This window comes from Prinia subflava, chromosome 1, assembly GCF_021018805.1.
Source record: "Prinia subflava isolate CZ2003 ecotype Zambia chromosome 1, Cam_Psub_1.2, whole genome shotgun sequence".
NCBI classification, from domain to species: Eukaryota; Metazoa; Chordata; class Aves; order Passeriformes; family Cisticolidae; genus Prinia; species Prinia subflava.
In genome coordinates this window covers 23,337,120-23,356,585 of record NC_086247.1, presented here as the reverse complement: position 1 = coordinate 23,356,585, position 19,466 = coordinate 23,337,120, and the positions used below count along the sequence as shown (strand labels likewise).

Sequence of the window (19,466 nt, the reverse complement as noted above, 5' to 3'; positions counted from 1 at the left end):
TCCACGAGGTGCCACCCGTGGGCCGGGATCGGCGGGCGGCCCTGCGCTCCCTCCCCGCTCAGAGCGGCTCTCCGGGCGGCGCGGGGCTCCGGCGCGGCTCCTTCCCGCCCAAGATGGCGGCGGCCCCGCCCCGCCGGGCGGTGTCCCGGAGCCCGTCCCCCGGCGCGGGGTGTATGACCGCGGCCGTGCGGCGAGCGGGGCAGGCGGCGGCCGGAGCGGGGTGTACCGGGTGAGCAGCGCCGTCCGGCCGCGTTCTGGGCGGCCGGGGATCGGCTCGGGTCGGGGCCAGCCGGGGAGCGAGAGGGAAACTTTCCTCGCGGAACCCTTCTCCTCCGGGACTCCGGCCGCTCTCCCGCGGCCATGTTGGGAACCGGGGGCTGCCGGGGGGGGGAAGGAGCTCCCCGGCGGGAGGCGGCGCTGGGCTCCGCTGTCCCGCCGCGGGGCTGGGGCAGCGCCGCGTCCCGCCCGCGGGGAGGGCGGCGGCGGGGCGGGAAGGACCCGGGGAAGGAAGCGACGGCGAGCGCTGGCTTGTCCCGGGGCACTGAGGGAGTTGGGGGTCGAGTTTGTCTTCGGGAAAGGGGAGAAACAACAACAACGGCGGCGGCCCCGCGGCGTTACGTAAGTGCCCGAAACTCCTCGACTCGTGACTCCGCCGAGGCGCCGTGAGGCGGCGGGACGGGCGGGCGGAGGGCGCTTCCTGCCCCGGCAGGCTGGCGGGGCCGCGCTCCCCCGACCCTTCGCTCGCCCCGTGGAGCTCGTGTCGTTCTCGGAGCGAGGCGCCTGAAAAGTGTTGACGCTGTGGTGAAAAACCAAGGGGACCGCGAGTCGTGCGGCTGCGAGCATAAGGTGCTATTTTTTTTTTTTCTCTGCGAAATTCGCCTATTTTGAGCGCAGCGTAACTGGTCTGCCAGAGATACGTATGGCTCATAAGCTGTTTTCTGAAAGTAGCTCGATGAAAGACAGCCGCATGTTTTTCCTCTCGCCTCATTCGAAATACTTATGTTCATAGGCACCGATGTTTATAAATGGCAAAACTGCTCATCACGGTAAGAAAGTGATGGGTGAGTCCGCTGAGCAGCACGTCCTGGCATCGGCTTTGTCCCTGCTAAGGGAAGTAGCTGTAACTCGAGTTTTGACATGAAGCGTCAGTACAATGGTTGTTGATAACCAAAAGGACCCTTTATGTCCTTCACCAGAGATTAAGGATTGTCTTTTGGCTGAACTGATGCGAATGGTTCCAGAAGCATCATTAAATTCTGATTCAGGCTCTCGTCAGGCTGTGCTAAGTGTTACTGAAACGGTTGATGCTTGTTTGACAAACACTCTATAGCTGAAGCTTCGATGTGCCTAACAGCTTAAGGTCAGATGAGGTTAATACAGTAGGCAAAGCAGACCCGCAACACAGGAATCTACTTCAGAACTGAGACTGCAAATTCCTCTTTCTCTCCTGAAATAAGGAGAACTTAAATATTCAGAACTTAAGTTCTGATGCTTGTATATTGAATTATTTTAGGGATGCCTGTCTGAAAGAAGGGAAGTATTTAAAGACAGCAGTGTAATCAGTGCTGAGATCCTACAGATTGCTTTGTGTGCAGTCATCAGCATGCAGAATGGAATCCTTTAGCTCAGAAGGCAGTGCTCTTGCTTTTAGCCTCTAATCTGAATACTGCTGGCTAATCCCAGTGGGTAATAGGAATCAACAGTGTTGTTAAATGTCTTTTATATCAGCTCAGTTTCTTCAATAATACTTTCCCAAGAGTTTTAGTGCCACCAATTTTGTTGAAAGCGACAGTGAAAGTGAAGTGTTGTGTGCCTGAGTCCCAAATTCTTGCTTTTGAATGCAGATGGGCTGTGTGCTGTTTGGTGTGTCTGAGTTTTGCTCTACATAGAACCCCACATAGAGGAAGTCCCTTAAATGCGAAATGAAAACTGGTGCGTAGAAACTTTTAGCTGGAGAAGCTGGTTCATTTTCCTCTGTTGTATTCTATAGAAAGAGAGTAGCATCTTTTCACCTAGAAGCAAGTTTTCATTAGATACTGTGATGAAATAATTTTTCAGCTAGAGCTTTGTTCTGTTTCCCTTAAATCAAGGACTGAGCTTTAGCTGTAGTAATTACACATGTGCCCAGAGTGACAGAAGGATCTATCCATAGTATCCTAAAGCCCTTTTGTTTACAAAAATTATCATTGGCAAAATGTTTGCTATATTCAAAAAGTATGGTGGCTTTTAAGTTTCACTGTTAGTGGATACGGGATAGTTTCAGAGCAGTAAAGAGATGAAACTGCAATTTCAGGTGAGGCATGATATGACAGAGCATTGCCAAAAGCTCAGAGAGCAATTATGGCAGAGTACAAACATTGGTTTTATACACTTACAGCATTTTTAGTGGCTTGTCTTCACCAAAGAGGGCTGGAGGTGCTTAAGTGAAGCCTTAGGGGCAAGGCATGGCACGTAGATAAAGCAGAGTTGAATTTTTTAGTACTTGCAGACCTGATTTTCTGAAAATGTACGTTAGATAAAATGTTGGAAGTGGTGTCCTAGCAAACAAATGGCATGCCAGTTTTTCTTCTTAAAGTGCACTTATTAATGGGTGATGTCAAATAAGGAAATCCCAGTATTAACAATTGGTACGATTCTTAGATGATGGTAGGTAAGGAATTAAAATTCTTCATTTTGTGTTAGGAGATGAAACCTTATTCTGTACAGCCTCAAATTGTAAAGGTATATTTCTGACTTATTTCAAGCTCTGTTAATATTCAAGCTTACTTTTCCATTTAATCTTTGTATTTTTTTTAAGTTATACATTATGCTTATATATGTATATTTTACTACTTTCATGAATTAATTCAGTGTTTGGATGAAAGTGTGATAATCTGGAGATTGTTCCAAAAGAGAATACGTACAGGCAAATACGGATTTCTGAAATAGAAACATGTGTTTAAAACTTTCTTCCTGATGCAGCAAGTGCCAAGTTTGCTGTTGTAGGATAACTTCTGTCTTCGTGCTTCATTGGAGGACTTGTTTTTATAGTTGAGGGGGCTGAAAACCTACTCTATATATAGGTATGGTAGAATATGTTTACTAAAGATTATTTTATTGTTGTTGCAAACTGTAAGATATGATGATGTTAGCAAGTAGAGTCCTGGAAATTCAGGGCTGCAAGAGTAGTCTGGTTTAAATAAATGTGTACATGAGAAGTCACTTGATTGAGAGTTGTAGGACAAAGATGCTCCCTTTGTGAAAATAAACATTATTCTGCAGAAGTGTTATTGAAGAGAAGAGTACTGCATGTTTTTCAGCCTGCCACTTTAGTGCTATGCAGTCAAAAATGCACACATGTTGACTTTAGTTGCATTAATAAGTAAGAGTACTGCTTGTTTAGACATAATCACGTTTTGTGGGATTTTTTTTGTTGTTTGTTTGGTTGGGGTTTTTTAGCTTTTTAGAGATTGTAAATAATTTAAGGACTTTAAAAATAACGTAGGAGTGACTTCCTATTTTTCCTCTGCATCATTTTATTTTACAGTAAAACAGTGTTAAGCGTACTGTGTGTGTTATGTAGTAGGATTTTGGTGTTTGACAGACTGTAAAAGAAGAAAAAAAAAAAGTAGTTGAAAGTTAAAGATTTCAAATGCAGGAATGTTCTTGCTGCATCACCCTGCCCTCCAACCCCCAGTGCAATGGGGGTTGTGAGAATGTGGATGAATGTAATAAAGTGACATGCAAGCAGTTAGTTACTGTGTTGAAAGGCAATCTCTTGAGAAATTTTACTCATTCAAGCAGACACAGGGGGCTGTTGAATACTGATAAATATGATCTTTGTATCAGCAGCTTTAGCTTTCTTTAAATGCTTCTTGTGCCTCCAGCGTATCATCTAGAGGTAACCGTTTTGTCTTTTATGTACTTAGTATGCCTTCTGAAAAAGGAAAAGCTACAGCATGTTCTCTAACATCTGCATTTCTAAAGTATACACGTAATTTGCTAACCAAATTAACAGTGTACCGTACACACAGCTGTTCAGGTTGTCAGCATCTTCCATGTGCAGCTTAACTCCAGTGCAAACCTTTGTGCAGTTTTCCAACTGTCCTCTAGATAGTCTGTGCTCTCTGTTGGTTCCATATAACTAAAATAAATCAAACACGTCTGACAAGCAGTGAAAGGGAAAAGGGCCAGTGAATGCATTTCCCAGGAAGGCCTTTACCTACAGTAAGCTGCTGTGATTAAGGAGTTCTTTCAGGGAATAACTCCTTGTTTTTACCATTCTTCTGCTTTAAATTTCTCCTGTCTGTACTTTAGCTGTCAATACTTGGTAATGTAAAACTTCTGAGAGTGATTTTCAGTGTACTTCTGTTCTGAAAGCTGTGACAGTGATTAGTTCCCCCTCCACTCCTCTCTCTGATCTAGATTAACAGCATGGAGGCAAATGAACTGCCCTTTTAACACACAGGCTATGTTTGAAAAGCTGGTTGTATTGAAGGTTGACAAATTTTATTTATGATATCAATTGTTAAAGCTTCCCTTTTGGCTTTTATTAATAGCTGTCAGATGTCGGTTTTCTACACCTTCAACATTCATCCATGTGTCACCAGGTAGCAGCATTTGACATAAGAAAGCTCTTATGTCTCTTGTTCAGAAAGAGAATTCAACACTTGGCATGTTATGTGTTTTTAAATACTGCTGGATAAATATATTTTAAATATTGCTGGGGATCAGCAGTGACAGATCCATGACTGCAGCACTTCAGTGTTGTCAGGCTTCATGAAAATCACATGTAGTTTATTCCAAGCCCTAAGCCGTGTTTCGGCTGCCTGCGCCTCTGGGATCTCCCGATGCCAGCCCTGCATGTGGTTATGGGGGCATGAGCCATTTTTGGTACCAATTTGGGCAACTTCTTTCAGTGGTTTTAAATAGTAGGAGAAGGTTTCCCTGCAACCAGTGATACTTGTCCTTTGTCTGGTAGAAATTACTTGTAGCTTTTTTTAAATTAAGGAGCGAAGAATTTGAAAGAGTTCCATATGTCTGTATATTCTGTTTTTTCTACTATAATATTGAAAATGTGCTCCAGCAGTGTTTTGTCTGATCTGTTAGGTAGCGATCAGCTGCCTGGCCTCCTGGAAGTATTTCTACAGTACAATATATTTTTAGTTATCTCTTGAAGTGGAAATTTGTTAGTTTAGGTGGGTCAGGAACAGGAGAGAGTTGAGGTGATTGCACCTGGCCAGAGAAGAGAAGGTTGAGTGTTATTACTTGGCTTGTGTCTTGTTTAATTTTGTGGAATTGCTTAAAATTACTGGGCTGGTAAAAGAAACCTCTGTGTTGTGCAGCCTTTTTTCCTATCATAGGATTCAGAGAACACATAGCGATGGAAAAAATTGATACAATAAAAATGAAATAGCAATGGTGTTATGCTGCTATGCTTGTAAATGGGAAAACTTTGCTCTCTTTTAAATCATGGCTGGCTAAAACTGAAAGTCCTTTTGTGTTGTAGTGCTTTGTAGAAAATTAATGGCTCTCATCAGACTGACTACTTGGTAAATCTCTCTAGTTTGGTCATGCTGTGAATTATTACCTGTGCTCTAGTCCTTGTTAGACTGTTAGTGAAGTCAGTGACTTCTCTCATAATGGTAATAAAAGTGAACTGAAGAAAACTTAAAGCAGAAAGCTTTTTTTTTTTTTTTTTTAGCATTGTCTTATTTAAGTACCTGTGCATAATAAAAATACATGAGCCAGTGAGCAGGCTGGTGTGTCGCAGGTTTGCATTTGTGGGGAAAAAAAAAAGGAAAAATAAATTCTGTGAACTTGATGAAGCTCTTTGGAACATGTAGCTGGTCTGGTAGCTCTCAGGTGCTAAAACAAGCAAGTGCCCTGAGATCCAGGAGGTGCTGTTTTTAATGTATACTTGTGTCTTACAGATAAATAGAGATAATTCTGTAAATGTTCTGTACTTGTCAGTTAAAGTTGCTGCAAGAAGCATGCTGAAAAATACAGCTTATTTCAGTCACTGGAAAGCAAATCCTCTTTTTCACATTGCCTGAGAGACGGTCTGGGTAGCCATTAACAAGTTGCCTCCATGTATGTTGTAATAATCCATAAAAACAACAAACTACACAGCCAATCTGATTTTGGAAAATTGCTTGCAAGATGGATTTGGCAATCGTTCTTGTAGAACAGCTGCATCTGGATCTGTGTTTTTCTATACTAATGATGCTGTGTCTCTTCCTCAAAAGAATTTAAATAGATCTTTTCTAAAATTTAAAATGTTGATGCAGTGGGTTCTCTTTGTTATGTTGGGTTGTCAAAGCTGAAGCAGGATGTAGCTTGCTCAGAAATTGGTCCGGTCATTTTGACAGGTTGGTTTTTGGTTTTTTTTCATGTCTCTCTCCCAGTGTAAATTTAATGTTAAGTGTGTATATCTGTCAAGTAATTTGCCAGTCCAGCTGTCCAGATGTGTGGCCTGGTGCTGCTGAAGTGGGCTACCAGTTAAGCTGGTCCTTGAAAAGCAGTGTATGGGATGGGAGGGGCACACCTGGCACCTGTCCAGGCATGGAAGGGAGGGCTGAGTCCCTGCTGCCAAACTGGAGAGTAACGTTTGCTGGGAGAGACTCTCCAAACAGCTGAACACTTGGAGTAGGGAAACATTACATTGCAAACAGAAAAATACATCTCAGTGTTTGGTATCGCTGCCTGGTCAAGTCATCTGTTAGACACCAACCCAGCAGATGGGGTTTGTGTCTCCTGCAACTTCTTGAGGTAGAGCAGGATCCCAGGCTGCTGTCCTCTGCTCTTGACTCTTCAGGTACATTTTGAAGGTGTTGATCTGTGTTTTTTCTGATGTCTTATATCTACACAGAACTGTGGAAAACTTCAGAAGGAACTTGAGCTTTTTTGGGCTTCAGATCTGTGGAAATTGATTTTCAAACTATGTTCTGGTCTGTGTCCCCCGTGCTTTGGTTAAGATGAAAGATGCAGTTTGCTAGCACCAGAAGTTAAGCTAAACCGTTGATAGTGCTGCTAAATACATACAATTGGCAAGTCAAAATACTTAGGTGTTTTCCCATGACAACAAAAATTTCATCTGAATACTGAGCTTCTTTAGTAAATTTTGTTTGTTAATTAATTTTAAAGGACACACTTGTGTTACGTAGTTTATGAATATGTAATTTTTAGATATATAAAATATCAGCCTTTTTACTTATCCCTGATTTAGTATGCTGACAGCTGCAAGTATTTGCTGTGCCTGTAGTTGCCTTTATCTTGCTTTCTGTGCTTTGAGAGACGAGTTTGTCAAAGTTGAGCACTATTCATGGTGGATCAGGCCTGCTTGTTTATCTCTGCAGAATTCAGGCTTTCAGGGTTTTTGGCTGTATGCTGTGGTTTGGGGGGGGTTCTTTATGTTTTTTATTTGGTTGCTTTTAAAATAATTCCTTTAATTCTAGCCATTCCACATGCTCATTCTGGCAACCTCCTCTTTCATATTCTAAACAGTGTTATGAATTTCCACATCTAGCTCCTCAAGTTACACCAAAGCCGTGTAAGCCTGTGTAGGTGCTTGGGAAATGCTCAGCTTGTCAAGAGATGGGTAAGGACACAGAGAAGTTAGTTTAGATAGTTGCTCTGTTTGCACCAACCCCTGACTACCAGGTGGGGATGGAGAATTATGTTTCTTCCTAGCAGCAACTGTCTCTATCATGCCAGAAGACAAAAACAATACCAGCTACCAAGGTTTATTGTAAATAGAAGCCTGACAGTGATAGTAAGCAGTTGACTTCATTAAAAAGTTGGACCTCTTACAAGAATGTTCCTCCTGGACTTCTGCAGTGAGGTATCTTCTCCCCTAAGAGGCATTCAGGGATGACTTTCAGTGCAGCAGGGGGCGGAAGGGAAATACAACTCCTTCCAATTGGTCTAGGAGTACATGGAGGCCTCCTGATCATGTACTGACTGCCCTGTGATACAAATCCTTGAGTGCTGCTTGCGTTTCCATCTTTCATGTTTTCTCCAAGCAGGAGAAGATAGTGGGAGCAGCTTTGAAATCAGCAGTTCTGGATTTCTGTGTCTCTTTCATGGGTGCCACATGTTTCTTGCTTGGAGCAGGGGTGCTGCCGTTCCTGCACGTGGCCGTATGGCCAAGGTGGTTCCTCTCATCCTTCGTGCAGGGCAGGTTTAAAACAGGCCAGACATGTCTGGTGGGACAGCCCTCTTCCGCATGCCTTTGTTTTCTTTGTGTCTTCTCTGTGATTACTTAGCATTGTAACTCCTCTGGATGTGGGAGTGGCCTTTCTGTTTACAAACAGGTTAAGTTGGTGTTCTATTTCCAGCTGAGGTTTATGGTGTTAAATGCCAGACCTTTGAGGAGCTAATGTGTAGAATTTAGATGGTTTTGCCTGCAAACAGCAGCTCAGGGAGTGTGGTAATTGTTCAGCAGAGTAGCCTGCTCTGCTCTTGCTGTGCTAATACATATGCTGCTTGGCAAAATAAATAGTCTTTTGCTAAAAATAGCTTTCTGTACCCAAATGAACTTCTGAGTGGTTAGGGAATATAAGGTCATACATCTTGAAAGATCTACCTAGAAATTACCTCCATCCTGAGGATAGAATTTGCCATTCTAGGCAATCCTAACTCAGGAATTCCTAGCTCATTTGGATAATGTAAACTTGAAAAGCAATGCACATGCCCTGCAGGTTTGATAATAAAGTGAAATTTGTTGTTGTTGTACATTTAGAATTATTTACATTGTATGAGAAATTATTACACAACTGGTCAACTAAAGTGAAAGAACAGTCCTTGATTTTAAGATAGCAATTAGATTACACAAAAATTAACTGTAATTTATAGAAAGAATTACTAAACTATAAGACATTAGCCAAAATAAAACAAGAATTTCTACACTGTACTTTCAAGAAGAGTTTTAGTGGGGTTTGACTTGTGATAGTCATGTGCAGCAGTTAAAAACAAAACAGTTCATTATAGTTTGTATGAACTATCATATGGTTCATTATAGTTACTATAGGTCTGTGATGACATCCAACCAGACAAATGCATGGATTGGCTTTCATGACTTTCATGATGTAGTTGGACATGACTGTATGCTGGACTCAGGAATAATCTGAAGGTTTCTAAAGTTTTGTCAAGGCAGAGTATTTACAGGTTGTACAGTATGACATAATGTGGTTGCTGTTAAGATATTTCTGGCATGGTTTCTGTGGTTGATCCCACAGCATTGGCCAACAGGTTGAGACAAATGAAGGGTTAAGTCTGCTGGGTCATACTGGGTGTACCAGTAAGGGACGAGTTAGCTAATCTGTATTTCCCTGCACTGGAGCCCTTCCTCCACAGACCTGCACAGTGTGGGAATATGTGTCATCATGGGGGGAAGCAAAAAATACATTCATATAGAAAATTCTGAAAATCATGAGAATCATAAAATGAGACTTGGAGAAGTCCACAGTAACACCCTCTTTCCTGTCAGTGTGGTACTGATTGCTGCTTACACTGTTTCTTTATAGTGTTCAGATGAAAATGTTGCAAGCATCTTTGCTTCTGCAGTCTGAAGCAGCCTTGGTGTTGCCATCATCTTTTCTAGTGTTTTATCTTGCGGCTTTTTTGACTTGATTAAATACCAATATTTATTAAGGGTGTGGGAAATGATTTGAAGATTGAATGGCTTACATTGCCATAAAGAAAAGGTTGTTTGGGCTTTTTTTTTTTTGTCCTGTAAATCAAGTCAAAGTTTCTATCCCATTATCAGTACCCTTCTGAACACTGCAGCCATTAACCAGGTTAGTCAAAAGTGATTATCTGGATAAAGACTATGCTGAAGTTCAGAGGGATCTTATTGACTCATTTCCTGCTATTATCTCTACCTTGATAAAGTCTCTTTGATATCTGTGCTCTTCTTTCTTTCCAGTATTGCAGTGAAGCTTTTTGTTGTACTTTAAACATTTTTGATATATTATTTTGATATATTATATCAATATATATAGGGTTATCCTCTATATCCTTACCAGCTGGTTATGGTAGTGATAGCAAGACTGTTTGTTAAATACAACAGTTTGGGAAATACTTTTTTGAAGAGAATCATTAAGAGAACTGCTTGTTAGAAGGCTGTATTTCTCTTTAAGTGATAGTTGTTGTCTTATGTTTTAAATAGCATCCAGCTAGCTCCAGCACAGGACAGGCATTTTAGCTGTTGCTGTCGTGTCAGCTTTTAGCAGTGATAAAGACCTTTAGAAAACATTTGTCATACCCATATCTCCTATCAACATAATATTTTTGTGGGTGAATTTATTTTTGATTTCACTTAACTTTATGCTCAAATTGGTCTTTTTACTATTTAATAAAAAGCAACTGGTGAATAATGCAAATATATAATTAATACTAAAAAAGCTATTAGTTAATTGTTACAGATGTATTTCAGTAGCTGTAGACAATTGAATGAAATACTAATAGATCAAAAATTTGGTTGATGGATGCTTAACACTTAATTTTCCTCAGTATTTTATTTTATATGCTGAATTATAGAAATAAAATTTAATTAAATGCCTCTTTCTATATTATGTTTAATCCAGCTGTTGTTATTGGTGCTACCTGTCAAGGACCATAGAGGTAGCTTGTGCATGAATGCTTAGATTCAGATTACAGCTGATGAGATCTGAGTCCATAGAAAATGTAATTTTGTCAACTAGGACGAGCATCGGTATCATCCTGCTCTGGGTGTACTGAAGGATGCAGGGTAGGAGGTGTAACTAGTGAGGCTGAAGTAAGATTTAAAACATGCTGATTTGGCTTCTCACTTGTATCAGATCTGCTGTGCATGTTTTTAGTTCCGCAGTTTTCCACACTAGAACTATTTTCAGCATGTTAAACATGGATAAGTTTCCTTAAACAGGTTGCACTTCAGGAATTTACATTTGTGTTTTACTTGGCAGTCGTGCAAAATGTCAAATGTTGCTCTTAAGAGCAATGTACATAATATTGATAGAGGTCAGCATAGTGTACTACAATACTGAGATGCCTTTATAACTGGAAGTTTGAGCACCAAAAGTAGTGATATTACTCTTTCAGACAGAGCTTTAAGTGAGAGATGTATGAGGGTTCTGAGTAGCTTAATTGTTAGTGTTTATGCAGCTATAACTCTACCTATGCAAGGAAGACAGGCTAATTTGAGTGCAAGAGGAAAATTCTATGAGTCTGATGTGATAATATATAACAATTATTTGAAACTTGTTACTAAAAAACTCCCACGTAACTAAATGACTGATTCTGTTTGATGAACTCTTTTTAGGGAGAGTGTGATATTTTCCTCTGTGGATACAAATAATTAGTCATCTTGCAAACCAGTCATTTAATACACATTAGATATCTGGTCTGCAGATAGTTCTTGTCTGTCTCTGGTTTATAATTTACTTGTTTCTGTCTTGCAAAATTTTTCTTTGATCTTCTGTACCTTTCATATATGTTTAATTTGTGTGATTTAAGTATAATAAAGAAAAATGAATTTCTGTTTGAAATTTCTGTTTTATTCAGAACCTTCAAGTTGTGGAGTCAAACATGACAAAAACCTGTAACTTTTGCCTGCTATTAAATGACTCTAACTAGAAACTTTTATGAACCATGTATGTTCTCCGGGTTGATGTTCCCCGAGGTGGTGAAATCTTCCCCCAGGGTTGCTGTTCCCTGGGTATTTCCCTGGGGTTGCTGTTCCCCAAGATAATAAGGTTTTCTGTCTTCTCTTTGCCCTGAGCGTTTCACACCGAAGGCAGAGACAACACTGTGAGTCCAGCAGCTCAAGTTATCAAGGTTGTTTATTTCATATTATCTAACAGTTCTTGTTCTGCTTTGCAAGGCGTCCCCAGCAAAGCAAGACACGCCGTTGGACTGGCGCTGGGCTGCCGCTGGACTGGGGCGGATCAGAGAGCCCCGTACCTTATGTACCGTACCCCCGACCCAACCACAGTCCAAGACGTATTTATTGTTTACAGAACATTACCAATACTAACTTGCTACGCTAACATGTCAGTTCTATTCTAAACCAATCTCTAAAGTCCAAATCAGCAAAAGATGGGGGATGAGAACAAGAACAAGGAAACTAGGGGCCACTCCCCAGTTCCTCCATCTTGTCCTCTCAGCCCCGTATACTATGAATCCTAATCTCTATATTTATACTCTATGACAAACTACTATCTACTTCTAAATTCTTAGGATCTGTGATTCTTCCTTCATGTGAGCATTCACTTCCATGGATAGAAGCCAGAATCAGAGTCCTTCTGGGCTCTGTGGGAGGCTGGCTGACCCCCTTGTACAGATCCCAGACCCCCCTGTACAGCCCCCTGACTCTCCAGGGCTGTCAGAGGGATCCTCTGGACTCCAACAGTATGTTACCTTTGGTAAGAAGGAAAATTGTTTAATTTGAATGTATGTGGTGTAGCATGGTTGCTGACATTGTTTTATGCAGGTGTGAGAACAAGGGCTCTCTATGACAGCTGGGTAATTATTTAAAAGTTTATTGGGTGACAAGGTGTAACGTGCTTTGATTTAGATCTGCTGTTTTTGCCTTTTCTGTCTTTATTCTTTTTTGTACTCCTCCATTTCTGACTCTTTTCCCTACATTTGCTTCAGTGCAGTATCTACATCTCACTTCATCCATTCTGATTGTGTGGTTAGTCACACTTTTCTATTAGACTGCTGTTACTGAATCTGGCTTTGAAACATCCAGGATCCTGCTGCAGCTTTAAGATTGGATGGGCCTATCTGTGATTAGTTCTGAGCTCTTGTGCTTTTTGCCACAGCTTAAATATGCTTTTTTTTTTTTTCTTTAAAGCTGTCACCCTAACTATGAATATTCATAGGAATGGATAAGCTACCTGTCCTGATACCATGGCTCTGAGAAATGCAAAATGCCTGATTTGTATTAATGCAACGTGTTAAATGTAGTTGTTAACAGCCTAGATAGATGAACTGACAATTATAACAAGACCAGTAGTATTTTTTTCCCTTGAAGAGTGTTGAAGAAAAATAATGCTAAAAATTACTTATTAATTAACATTTGTTAGCAGGGACTGTACACTGGACTTGATGTGTTCTTACCCAAGCCAGAAGTAATGGAACACTGCCAGTTCTGCTGTCTTGCTGAAGAAACTTGGGACTTTGGGTTGTCTCTTTCTCCTGCATGCCCTTTGTGCCTGTCTTTTACAGCCTGAAGGGAGTGCTGGTTGTAAGGGTAGGATGCACTGAGCTGGGGTGAAGAAATGTTTTTGTGCTGAGCTATATGCAGTCTGCATAACTATGCTGTAACAGCTTGTTTAATCTTATTTCTCCCCTCCAGCACCTTTGTTATTTGTGGTCTGCTTGTGGTGCTAATGCTAACTGCTAGAGTGCTGATGTACTAGTAGAAAACTTTTCTGTCAGTATTGAATTGGGTGTAACTATGTCAGTCAGGGTTGCATTCTTTTTAGTTGACTCCTTAATGTCTGTCCTCAGCTGCAGCAATTCTGTGCAGTTTAGTCTGGCCACTATCACAAGCAGAGCTAGCATATAAAATAAACATTCTATTTTAAATATAACCTGTAGAAGCATTGATTCCTGGGAGAGCATTGGTTTGGTCTCCAGGATACAGTGGCAAAAGAAGAAATTATGTGCAAAGTGACTTGTCAGTGCACAGCAACCCTAATAGAATTATTTTCCTGCTGCAGTAGTTTGGAATGTTAATAACTGCACTAAGTGGGTGACTTCCTCAACATGGATTGTGTTTTAGGTAAGTGGGTAACTTGTTAGTTCTTCAAAAATTTCAGTGACGTCTGTTTGATCACACTGAAGGTGGTTGTTCTCACCAACAGGATACAAGTGTAAAACTGGACTGAAATAGGGGAGCAAGAAGATCTTGATAACAGAATTGTTATTTCTCTAGAAGCTTCATGTGAATAAAAATGGAAATAACCAAAGTGTGAAAGACAGTTCTTTATAATGTAGAAGAGTTGGAGCTTTCTGTGTCATGAAATATTTTGTCACCTTTAAATAGGTGCCATTAAAATGAAAGCCTTCACCTAGCATTTTCATCATGAAAGGTACTTACTAAGAGCTTGTGTGTGAGGGACAAACTGAAGGTATTGCAGCATTTTGAGAGCTGAGATTTATTTATTTGGAAAGGCTGCTAAACCCTGCTAATGATGTAGCTCTATGTAGCTACTTTTCTTACAAAGTGATCTGGATTTTTTTGTTGTTTTTGTTGTTTTTGTTTTTGTAATGTTTTGACTAGCAGCTAGTACTGTGCTGCTTCTGGACACAGCAAATGAATCTGATGTCTGTGAGGAGCATCAATCCATCACAAATGGAGTCCTCCTTGCATAACAGCCTCAGGACTTTTAGGAGTTTGTGTGCCAGAAGTGTGAAATTAGTAAAATATGATAAGAGTCTGAATAATGGGTTTGAGGTTTTTGATTTCACAGCATCCATAAAGTGAGACTGTATAAAATTCTCTCCCCTTATGTGGAGCTGTCTAACCTTTTATTTTGAAGCCCATGGTTCTGGTTTATTCCTTCGCTTGCTTGGGGAAGGATTTGGGCATGTTTTCAGCAATTTGCCATTATTCAGGAATCACTTTGTTTGATCAGGTCTTGAGATCCTGCCTCTTCAGGGCAGTAATCCAGTATCTGCTTCTCATGGTGGCCAACAGTAGAAACTTCAGATGAAAGTTTAGCTGGAAGAGAGGAGGATATTGCTAGCCAGTTCCAGGGTATGATGATCTGCTGTCTCTTACAATAGATCTGAATATGCTTTAAGACAAGATTGTATGTTTTAAAGACTGGATATTGATCACTTTGGTTTTGGACTGTGACATCTTGGGCTAAAAGTTCTTTTCGTGTCCAGATAATATTTTGATTCCAATCTCCTTGGTCAGTATGCTCATGAGAGGAAGAGGTGCACTTCTTGTAACTAGCTCCTGTGAGTTAGGGATGTCTTCTCTTGTGTTTCTGGTGCATTTTTCTCATGTTTCATGATTACTTATAGTCAGGATGTATTTTGGATAGTTTCCCATTCATTTCTGAACTTCCTTTTTCAGAAATGGCTGGTGAAGATATATGAGTATTAGTGTGCATAGGATATCAGATGGATTTTTAAATTTTTAGTTCTTTAAAAACTCATGAGAAAACTGAGTGCTTATTCAAAAGAGTCCAATCTGTTAGTGTGGGAAAGTACAATTAATGCTTTGGAAAGGTGGAATTGGCAGCAGCAGTCTCTGGCATTTATGGCCTTGAGGCTGGCAGGTGGGAATACTATCCATTACGGAAAAAAGTTTCAATCTAGAAGAGATACGATTTATCATGTCTTTCTTAATAGTCCTTAACTTTCCCAGGATTCCTGATTAAGGTCCATTTAGTTATTATTTTCACAGCAAGTTCAAACTACAGTCTTCAGCACAAATTCTGGAGTCACGTGTCTTGGTTTCAAGCCATGATGATTATTAAACGATCTTGGTTAGAGTTGTTTTCTCTTAAATTGTCCTAGGGAACAGTTAATTGAAACCTTTAGCTTTTTCTCCCCTTGTTTTCTTCTCCCAGTGACTTGTATTTTGAAAGCTTTTGCAGTGGCCTTGAACTGAGTTTGCAGTTTATTGGCAGGGAGTACATAGTGGCTGAGTTGGAGCCCTGGAACAGTGACTGCTTCCTACAGGTGGCTGTGACTTGTCAGTGTGGTTGTGTTTGTGGGGGTGAGGTGGGAGTAGTGTTCCCCCCTGCGCACTACCAAAAGCATTTAACTGGCTGTAATTTGTAGATAATTTGTGTAAATGTGCAGGTTCATAAGCAGTGCTTGTTGATTTGTACCTGTAGAGAAGTGTATTTTCTGGGCTGTCCCCTTTGCATTCTGAGGACTGATGTCCTTTGCCACATCATGGAGAACATGGGATTAGTAAATAACTTTAGACTGACCTTGTGACTGAGGCCTTGCTTTTTAAGTTTGAAGGGCTGTTAGTTCAGTTTTCATGCTTGCAGAGGTTGTTTTTCTCTTGTATGTTGTTCAGTGGTAATGGTTATTTGGCAGTTAATGGCAATTAACTGTCAGCTTCACCAGTCAGGTACCTGAATTTGATTTTGGAGCCTAGGACCAACAGCAAGTACACATGAAAAAGCTCCTAGTTTCTTTACCATTCCCTTCTTACTACCTTTTGCTTGGCAGTTTGTATTTTGTCTTCACCTTCTGCAGATCAAAATTGTTTTGGATTTGGTGGCTTGTAATTCCCCTAACCATAAAACTAGTTAATACAATACTCATGTATTGTAACTAACGCTGTAAGGCATATAAAGAAAATTCAAAAACAGTGCTGAGAAATAACTTTTAGAGGTTCTTCTGTCTTGAGTTGTCAGACTTCGATATAAGATAATGTGTGCTGAGCTTAAAAAACATAGTCATATCTGTGCAAAATCACTTGTCAAACTACTTTAGTGTGATACTAATTACACTTCCAAAGCAGTAACTTGCAATAATAATACTTAACGTTGGGCATGTGGATGTGTGTAATCACAGGTAACATACTTATTTAGATGAGACCTGATGAGAGGTTTCATCCTTATTTTGTAAGGGAGTATCTGTGCCTTGATTCATAGGAGGAAGACTGCCTGGATCAGGTTATACCAGAGTTATGGAGTCTGAGCAGCATCAAGTCCGAGCTGTGTTTCAGCCCAGTTTCCTCTCGGTTGTAGGCTGATGCTGTGTTGATGGCAGGCAGGGCAGATTAAAGAAAAAGTAGGGGATGTAGAGGACTTCCCAACTTGGGAGCATGTTGTGAAGCACAGGTAGAAGGCACTGGAGTATTTGCTGCTCTGCTCTTCTTCACTGTTCAAAGCTGTGGCTGTAGCAAAGGATGTTGTGAGCATCAGTCCTGTGTGAGGCATGGGGGAATGTCTTCTGTGAGCTGAGAAAAAGTCTGTCCATGGTGCTTGCCTCTGCCAGATGTCTCACTGCTCTGTCAAGCACAACGGTTCAGGTTCAAGGCTGTACTACAAGGAGTTTAAAGGGAGCAGATCTGGATTGTACTGGCAGGGTTTGCCTTTGCCAGACTTCTGCCTGGGAAACTCTAGGGCAATAGAGGCTAAAGAGTGGTTTGCCAGGGTATGAATCACTAGAGTGGCTTCTTAATTTTAGTTCTCTGTTGGATGCCTTAGCTATCTCACACAAGAAAAAAATCTTATTTGCTACTTGGGGAACAAGGTGGGGCTTTAATCTGTAACTGGAGCATACGATTCATTACCACTTCCTGAAATATAAGGGAGTCTTTTTTTTAAACTTTGAGCTGGTGCAGGTCACTTAGTCTTTCTCAGGAGCAGCTGTGAGCTGTGTGGCTTGTCCTCTGTACAGGTCTGCCAGTGTAGGTCACCTGAATGTGGTGGATGCAGGTGTGGTTCGTGTAGGTGAGGAGGGAGGGATTGTGGGACTCCTGCAAAATGAAGGCAGCAGCAAGCAGGTGATGAGCCACCAGCTGTGACTCACTCCCCGTTCCTGGCTCAAGAGTTTCCCATGAAAGCTGATGTAGTGGGGGGTGCAAGCTGTGGCCTGTACAAAACGTTTCCAGCAGGTAGATTCATGGGTTTGGCCCATGATTTGAGGTTTACATACTGGAAAAAAAGAGCAGTAGTGAGCTAGCTCGGGGAGTGTGGTTTCCTATGTGAACAGCAATTATATAATTTGTTTGTTGTGTTAAAACTAATGTGGGTCTCCAGGCTGCTCAGTTAAGTGGATGTTTTTGTAGCATTAGACTTTGAAATTATGGATGATACTTCCTGTTGCTATCTGGAGTAGGTGCAGGAGAATATACTGAGAAATATGAGCATTAAACCAGGATGCCATAGCCTTACTAGGGGGGAGCTATTTTGTTTCTGGAGGCTCTCAAATGCAGTGCTGTGGGTGCTGTCTGTGTGATAAAGATAACTGTCAGCTGCATAGAACATTTTTGCTTTTGGAAAAAAAGACTAATCGGTTGCTAAAAATTCTTAGGTGTTAATACTTATTTAAATCTAGCCCAAGTCAATGCCTCTCAGCCAGCAGGTCCTGTTAGATATTTTAGGAAATGCGGGGTTGGTACTTTCCTTGGGGAAGGCTGCATGCCATTGAATCAGTCCTGTTCTAATAACAAACTTTTTTTTCTAATTTTAGGATACTTGTGAAAGATGGTGGATCGCTTGGCAAACAGTGAAGCAAATACTAGAAGAATAAGTATAGTGGAAAACTGCTTTGGAGCAGCTGGTCAACCCCTGACTATTCCTGGCCGTGTTCTGATTGGAGAGGGAGTCCTAACGAAACTGTGTCGGAAGAAGCCCAAAGCAAGGCAGTTCTTCCTGTTCAATGACATTCTTGTTTATGGTAACATTGTCATCCAGAAGAAGAAATACAATAAACAGCACATAATCCCACTGGAAAACGTCACTATTGATTCCATCCAGGATGAGGGAGACTTACGGAATGGGTGGCTTATCAAGACACCAACAAAGTCTTTTGCGGTTTATGCTGCCACTGCTACAGAGAAGTCGGAGTGGATGAACCACATAAATAAGTGTGTTTCCGATTTGCTTTCCAAAAGCGGGAAGACCCCTAGCAATGAACACGCGGCCGTGTGGGTGCCGGACTCGGAAGCCGCTGTGTGCATGCGCTGTCAGAAGGCCAAGTTCACGCCTGTCAACCGCCGCCACCACTGCCGCAAGTGCGGCTTCGTCGTGTGCGGGCCGTGCTCGGAAAAGAGGTTCCTGCTCCCCAGCCAGTCTTCCAAGCCAGTGAGAATCTGCGACTTCTGCTATGACCTTCTGTCCACAGGGGAGATGACTGCTTGCCAGTCCACTAGGTCAGACTCCTACAGCCAGTCACCTAAGTCATCTTTAAATGATGTTTCTGATGATGATGATGATGAAGATAGTAGCGATTAAGGACCAAATGTTTTTTCCATGTGTTGCAAGTTGTGTTTCAAACCATATGGAGCTGCTTTTGGGGAAGTCTGTAGTGAGATTCCTCAGAGAAATTCTGTTCTAGCCATGAAATATGCCTGAATATCTTCAACTGCAATGTGCCTCAATCTATGAATTCTCTAGATAATAGGTTATTTTTCTCCTGTGCAGGGATAGACTGGTGCAAATGTTATCAGAATATTTTCCGACTTCATTTACTTGAGTTGTGTCTAGGTTAGACTTTGTGGAAGATTGGAGAATGAAATGTACTTTCTTAATTTAACAACCCATAATGTTTCACACTGGTGTGTTATGCAGGGTTTTTTCTGATCTAGGGAGGAAATTGTGAGCATGCATGGGATGGTGATGTTTTTGTTAATCCTGTAGACCATCTTATTTTTCTAGCCATGGTATATAATTAATTACAAGGTCATCCAGTCTACAAACCTAAATGTCACAAAACTTGGGAACTCTTGTTTTGCTGTTACTTATTGCTTCCTATGCCAAGCAGTGCCTTGTACCAATTGTGCTGATTCA

At 41.2% G+C, this 19,466-nt stretch overlaps 1 protein-coding gene across 3 annotated transcripts; it reads left to right on the top strand.

The window, feature by feature from the left end:
* The first annotated feature begins 92 nt into the window (after nt 1–92).
* Nucleotides 93–19,215, top strand: PLEKHF2 (pleckstrin homology and FYVE domain containing 2). 3 transcript variants are annotated; one of them, XM_063390795.1, is made up of 2 exons: nt 93–229; nt 18,148–19,215. In XM_063390795.1, exon 2 carries the CDS (start codon nt 18,162–18,164, stop codon nt 18,909–18,911), a length of 750 nt encoding a protein of 249 aa, XP_063246865.1. In that variant the 5' UTR covers nt 93–229; nt 18,148–18,161; the 3' UTR covers nt 18,912–19,215. The 3 variants fall into 3 exon arrangements, with proteins under 3 accessions (XP_063246865.1, XP_063246856.1, XP_063246873.1); XM_063390786.1 differs by lacking the exon at nt 93–229 and adding an exon at nt 448–618; XM_063390803.1 differs by lacking the exon at nt 93–229 and adding an exon at nt 625–846.
* The last annotated feature ends 251 nt before the right edge of the window (nt 19,216–19,466 follow it).